The 7,296-nt window shown below is 41.0% G+C and overlaps 1 protein-coding gene and 1 long non-coding RNA gene across 2 annotated transcripts; one reads left to right on the forward strand and one right to left on the reverse strand.

Moving 5' to 3' along the window:
• The first annotated feature begins 3,425 nt into the window (after positions 1–3,425).
• On the forward strand, positions 3,426–4,608 carry LOC112202388 (1-aminocyclopropane-1-carboxylate oxidase homolog 4). Its single transcript, XM_024343389.2, has 2 exons — positions 3,426–4,262; positions 4,342–4,608. Exons 1-2 carry the CDS (start codon positions 3,426–3,428, stop codon positions 4,588–4,590), a joined length of 1,086 nt encoding a protein of 361 aa, XP_024199157.1. The 3' UTR covers positions 4,591–4,608.
• A 638-nt stretch (positions 4,609–5,246) lies between these two features.
• Positions 5,247–5,595, reverse strand: LOC112187076. Its single transcript, XR_002930972.2, has 2 exons — positions 5,566–5,595; positions 5,247–5,418 (listed from the first exon to the last, which is right to left on the reverse strand). It is a non-coding gene; the product is annotated as an uncharacterized LOC112187076 (long non-coding RNA).
• Positions 5,596–7,296: the final 1,701 nt, after the last annotated feature.

Genomic DNA, 7,296 nt, shown 5'->3' on the forward strand with positions numbered 1-7,296 from the left:
ACTGGGTCTTATTCCAGCTGAACATCTGGACCCTAGACCAACTACTCCACCCTCTGTGCGCAACCACAACCTGGACTCACTTCTCCTCCATTTCGGTGATTTGTTCAATGAGCCCAAGGGTCTTCCCCCAGCGCGAGCCATAGACCACCATATCCCTTTACTCCCTCACACTAGCCCAGTCAACGTCCGCCCATACCGTTACGCCCACTCACAAAAGAATGAAATTGAGGCCCAGATTCGTGACATGTTGGCCTGGGGATTGATACGGCCCAGCACTAGCCCATTCTCTTCCCCTGTTTTGTTGGTCAAAAAGTGAGAGGGAACTTGGCGGTTTTGTGTTGATTACCGCTCTTTGAATGCCGTAACGGTCAAGGATCACTTTCCTATCCCTACAGTGGATGAGCTCATCGACGAATTACATGGTGCTACATGCTTTTCCAAGCTTGATCTTCATTCTGGATACCACCAAATCCAAATGCATGTCGATGACATCCCAAAAACTTCATTCCAGACTCACGAGGGACATTATGAATTTATGGTAATACCATTCGGCCTCTCTAATGCACCTTCTACATTTCAATCTCTTATGAATGACATTTTTTGCCCTTTTTTGCGTAAGTTTGTCCTTGTGTTCTTTGATGATATTCTTGTGTATAGTAAGGATATGGATACCCATATAGTTCATCTAAGAGAAGTATTGGAAGTTTTGCGCAGCAATGAGTTAAAGGTAAAGTTGGAAAAATGTTCTTTTGCCATGCCTACTGTTCATTTTTTGGGACATATAATTTACGCTAATGGTATTACAATGGATCCAGAGAAGTTACAAGGTGTATCACAGTGGCCTAAGCCCACTTCCTTGAAAACCTTAAGAGGCGTTCTCGGTCTCACTGGTTACTACCGTCGATTCATCAAGCATTATGGGCTCATTGCAAAGCCTTTGACAGACCTCTTGAAAAAAGACAACTTCATTTGGACACCCCAGGCAGATGCAGCTTTTATCCAACTCAAATTGGCTGTTACATCCGCTCCTGTGTTGGCGCTCCTAAACTTTGAGGAAGAGTTCACAATTGAAACTGATGCCAGTGGGGTTGGAATAGGAGCAGTACTATCTCAGCAACGCCACCCAGTGGCATTTCTCAGCAAGGCCTTGTCACCTCAACACCAATCCATGTCAGTTTACGACAAGGAGATGTTTGCTATATTATCTGCTATGGGGAAATGGTGCCATTACATCTTGGGCCGCCCTTTCACGATCATAACCGATCATCAGATTCTCAAACATCTCCTGGACCAAAGGATTACAACCCCCTCTCAGCATAAATGGGATACAATACAGAGAGGCAACCTTAATACTGTACCCGACGCCTTGTCTCGCTGAGAGGAATTCCACGCCATCCAGGCCGTCTCGAGCCTAATCTTTGACAACATCAAAGCTATAGATATTGCCTATAACAAAGATCCAGCAACCCAGTCTATTATCCAAGCCATCCAAGCTGGTCAACCGCACAAGAAGGGCTTCTCAATGTCTAATGGCCGCCTTCATTACAAAGATCGAATCTTCATACCGGCTTCATCAGAGTGGTGCTACAAAGTCATCACCGAATTTCATTCATCATTAGAGGTTAGCCATAGTGGTTACCTGCGTACATTCTTGCGTTTGGGCCTCAACTTTGCTTGGTCGGGCATGCACCGTGATGTAAAGAGGTTTGTAGCAGCTTGTGATATTTGTCAACGATAGAACTATGAGACTCTCAAACCCCCAGGCTTACTCAAACCCTTGCCGGTGTTGGAACATACATGGGTTGACATATCAATGGATTTCATCGATGGCCTCCCTCTTTCAGATGGTAAGAATGCAATCATGGTGGTGGTCGATCGGCTATCCAAATATGGGCACTTTGTTGCTGTGACACACCCATACACTACTCTGATTATCGCGGAAGCCTTCACCAAAGAGATCTACCGTCTTCATGGTTTACCTCGTTCCATAGTCAGCGATAGAGACCCTATCTTCACAAGCCATTTCTGGGAAACCTTATTCAAACTTCAAGGGATGAAATTGTGCAGGAGCTCGGCCTACCACCCTCAATCAGATGGCCAAACTGAGGTTGTAAACCGTTCCATTGAACATTACCTCAGATGCTTTGTGGTTGACAAACCCAAATCCTGGTCCAATCTACTCCACTAGGCAGAATGGTGGTATAACACCTCTTAATTTCCACTCCACAATTCAAACCACTCCATTTCAAGCAGTCTATGGAACACCACCGCCAATGGTCAACAGTTACCTACCGGGCTCCACAGCAGTACACGCTGTAGACATAGCCTTGCAGACCCGTGATGAGCTTCTTTCTAAGCTCCGACAACACATGTTGACTGCCCAGAATAGGATGAACCAACTGGCTGATAAGAATAGGACTGAACGAACCTTTGTAGTGGGAGACTGGGTCTATCTCAAACTCCACCTCTATTGCCAGAAAACGCTCATTCACAGGCCTTCACAGAAACTAGCTCCACGATACTATGGTCCCTTTCAGATTACGGCCAAAGTCAGCGAGGTTGCCTATAGACTCCTACTGCCACCTCAGTGCAAACTCCACCCCACCTTCCATGTCTCGCTCCTCAAAAAGAAGATCGGTGATCATACCCAGGTCTCCACCACTCTGCCTCCCTTTGGAGATGATGGCTCAATCAATTGGACCCCTTTGAAAGTCCTTGACATGACCATTGAGAAGAAGAGGAACAAATTAATCACTAAGTGGCTTGTGCAATGGACAGGACTGCCAGCTAAGGACGCGACGTGGGAGGAAGCCCACTCTCTGATGAACCGCTTTCCACACTTCAGGACCTAAGGACAGGCCTACTCTTGAGGGGGTAGGATTGATACGGTCACCCACCTTTTGTCACCTAAAGTTAAAAGTAGAATTCATCCTCATCTTTTTGTAACGGCAACTTTTGCTAGCTTTTGCCAGCTAGCTGATAGGATAAGCATTATAGGAATCTTTCAGCATATTTAAATTTTAGCCTTTCCCCATTTTCAAGGTATGAATGAAAAAGTATGTTTTGAATTTATTTGTTTTTTATTCTTTCCTTGCTCTGGTCCCTACTACAGGCCCCTATCGACCTCTATGACCTTACCATGCCAAACTCCATCCTACAACCTACTTCTGGCTCCTAACTAAATGGCTCAGAATTTCCTGGCATGGTCCATGCTAGCTAGATTTTGGGCAACTAACATGTTTTAATCAGCAATTATATCAGCCTCTAGCTACAGTGTTGTTTGAATCATTTAAGGTTTAGGCCAAACACGTCATTAGAAAAACTTTCCTTATAAATCACTCAACTCCTCTTGGCTAGCTCAAGGTACCTAAAAACGAACAAGATACCAGAAAACTGAAAAATAGTCACAATTTAACAGAAAGGAAATGGTGGCAAATATTGGCGAACAGGGTTATGATAGAGCTGAAGAAGTGAAGCAATTCGACGACTCCAAGCTTGGAGTCAAAGGCCTGGTCGACTCGGGTCTCTCCTCCATCCCTCAAATCTTTATCCACCCGCCCGAAACATTACAACAGTTGCAGTCCAAGACCCGACCCGACGCCCAACCAATCCCCACCATCGACCTCTCCGACCTCCACTCTGATCGCCGCTTTGCCATAGTCGACCAAGTCAGCGCCTTGTGCCGCAACTTTGGTTTCTTCCAGATCACCAACCATGGCATACCTTCGGTGGTAATGGACCGTACGATCGCCGCCATCAAGGTCTTCCATGAGCAGCCGACGGAGGTTAAAGCGCAATTCTACCGTAGAGGGAGGGGCCTAGGTGTGTCATATCTCTCCAACGTCGACCTGTACAAGGCCAAAGCTGCCAGCTGGCGCGACACGCTTCAGGTGAGGCTCGGCCCTGTGCTGGCGGTCGCCGATGTTCCGGAGGTTTGTAGGGACGAAATTGTTGCATGGAACCGAGAGATCCAACGGTTGGGAGAGGACTTGCTGGGGTTGATGAGTGAAGGACTGGGGTTGCGCACGGAGAAGCTGAAGGACATGACGTGTCTGAAAGGAAGGGTGATGTTGGGCCACTACTACCCGCCCTGCCCACAGCCTGATCTAACAGTTGGGCTTACTTCACATAGTGACCCGGGAGTGTTGACCATCCTGCTTCAAGATCATATTGGTGGGTTGCAGGTTAAGCACGATGGGGCTTGGGTGGATGTGAAACCTATCCCCGGTGCTCTTGTGATTAATGTTGGTGATTTACTTCAGGTAAAACTAAAATAAGATTATCATTTTCGTTCGGGTTTTATTCTTGAATTTACTAAGAGAGCTTGAAATTTATATTCAGATTATTTCAAATGAGGAATACAAAAGCGTGGATCACCGGGTGTTGGCGAATCCACACCACGAGCCTCGTGTCTCAGTAGCCGTGTTTTTGAACCCGAGCAATAGAGAGGGGTTGTTTGGTCCGCTGCCAGAGTTGGTCTCTCCGGAGAAGCCAGCTCTCTACAAAGAGTTTAAGTTTTCGGAATTCATGACAAGGGTATTCAGCAAAGAATTGAGTGGCAAATCCTTAGTAAATTATTCTAAGTTGTAGTAAAGTAAAAGAGTTAAGGCGTTCAGGACCCAAAACATGAAAACAAGACGCAGAATAATAGAGAAAACAACCCACCAACAGTTACCTAAAAATGGCCCGCAGATCGAGTGGGTTACTCTAGCTGTAAATTCCAGTCTCTTGCTGTAAAATATTGTGTCATGACCCAAATCAATCGGAAGATTATTTGTGTTTAAACACATCAGATATTACTTGGTCATCCAAATAGTTAAACAAACGGATAATTTGTTTTAAAATTGTTAGTTCAAGTATATATGTATTCAACACATATATCATTTAAGCAGTTAGTTTTATCGTTTTCTGGTTATAATTGGCACTTTGTGAAGCGTGATTGTAACATGGTTGCACATCACCTTGCAAAGGAAGCTTTGCAGTTAATTCAACCTTTTTTGTGTTTGGAGTCGGGGCCAGTTTAGCTCCATCAGTGTGTCAGTATGGACTTCAATTGTGAAGTCTAAAGTGGGGAGAGTCTTCTTTAGAGCTCTTTGTACCCAATATCATTGTAATCTTCGTTCTTTAATGAAGTTATTCATTGATAAAAAAAAAGTATATATGTATTCAACACATTTAGACTAGAAAATATGCCCGCGCTTTGCTGAGAAATTTATGGTTACGAATGAGTTCGTCGTACGTGGAACTCCTTTAAATTAGATACCAGAATTTTTATATAAAGATTGAAATTATGTTTTTATTGGTATTACAATGTATAAATTGAATTGAAGTATGCTGCTCAGCTGCTGAGATAGCTATTAGGGTGATGCATGCTTAAATGTAGTGTTGTTCTGAATGGATGGAGTTTTCTGTGCACTCCTGCAGGATGTTTGAAGAATTAGTAAGGATAGCATTATTATATTAGAGGGCAAAAGGTAATTATTAGGATATAGAATCTTCGTCATAACACAAATTGAAACGAAATAGAGTTTCGAAATGAATTTACTTTGGAAATTTATTACAAACCTTTTGCAAGTCTAGCAAATAACCAAAACCCCGTCTTTCGCTATCTGTACAGACCAAGCAAAGAATCAAAAACTATTATACCTTAACAATTCGGTTAAGGAGAGCTAAACAATGTAGATTGAAAAATGAATGCATATAAAGAGCTAAACTTTAATTAGCCACAGTTTTGCTGCAATTGATCACTATGCGTTGATTTTTAGAATAGTTAGATACTGAAGCACAATAATTAACATCAGAAGGCGTCTCTCAAAGTTCAACATGATTAGATCAGTTACTGACAAAAATTGTTCAGTAACTTCATCACTGGTGACTACCTATTTTTGGTTTCAAATTTTCTAGCCATGCTATGTGAGTTTCTTTATAAATTAATGTCTTTACTATGTATGGCCTTTTGGTTGCTGTTAATCTGTTGTTATCAGAGATTGGACCTTGTTGACTTAGATCTTAATTGTGATTCTCAATTACTTTGATTGCATCATTGTTAACTTCATGCTTCCTGAAGTTTTCCCCAACTTCAAAACAAAGTCCTATTAACTGTGTTAAGGGCCTAGCTGCAGTGGCGTAGCTAGAAATTTCATCTAGCAAGGAGGGTCAAAATATAATCAAGTTATTACATTGAAGAAAAAAAAATCGTTTACTAACACAATTGCTCATGTAATGAAATCTTTACATAATTACCTTATACCTTGATAAATTACATGACGAATGATACTGATTTGTTTGACAATTAGATTGATTTATTGGAGAATATTAATTGTGATTCCATTTGCATTAATAGAAATTGAAAGAGGAAAGCATCAAATAGTAAAAAAGGAAAATAATTAATGTATTTAATTAGGTCAAAGATGAAACTGATTAGCCGAAGAAGCATACTTTTCATTTCTTAGGAGGGTCATTAAAGTATATAATATCTATCTATATGGAATGGTTGACCAATCAAAAGTTAGAATGAAAATTTGAGAAGGGTCAGCTGACCCTTCTCGCCCTATACTTCCTACGCCCATGCCTAGCTGGTCAAAACTGACAAAAAGCAAAACTGAGAGAAAGCTGAATACCAATTTATGGTAACAAATGTGAAGACCCTGCAATTCACGTTCCTACCTAATACTATCAGTGAATCAAAAGAAATTTAAAAACCTAGAACAATGTCAAAATCGGACCCAAAATTACTTAATGATTACGATTGATCACTATCTAGAAAAGTGACAAATAGAGCAATGTTCTGACCTGTTTTCAAATTATAATTTGCTTAACACAGAACTCCTTTGACCAAAAACCAAATAGTCCAAGGCATACAACAGAATCTGCATTAGAAAAGAATCATATTTTAACAGACATAGATCAGACTAAAAACCAGATTTTTTAAATTTTCTTTAGTTTAGTTTTTGTATCTAACAATACCAAAAGAGTTTGGTTCTTCTAACTATTCAAAAAGTAGAGGAAAGACTACAAAATGGGACTAAATTTCATATATAAATGATTGAATAATATGATAATTGAATCCCTTCCTGTATTTGATTTGATTTTGTTCTTACTCTAAACATTTAATTAAGAAAACAAAAAAACAACAGAGGCTTTTGTTTTGAGATGTAATAAAAGTTCGGAAATTAAGTTCTATCAAGGGAAAGACATTGATTTTGTTATAATCAATGTTATCAATCAAAATCGCAATATCTACCTTTTACAAAGCAAACAAAGATTGATTTGTTCTGTTGTCTTCTGTATCTCAGT

The sequence above is a fragment of the Rosa chinensis genome, chromosome 1 (assembly GCF_002994745.2).
Source record: "Rosa chinensis cultivar Old Blush chromosome 1, RchiOBHm-V2, whole genome shotgun sequence".
NCBI classification, from domain to species: domain Eukaryota; kingdom Viridiplantae; phylum Streptophyta; class Magnoliopsida; order Rosales; family Rosaceae; genus Rosa; species Rosa chinensis.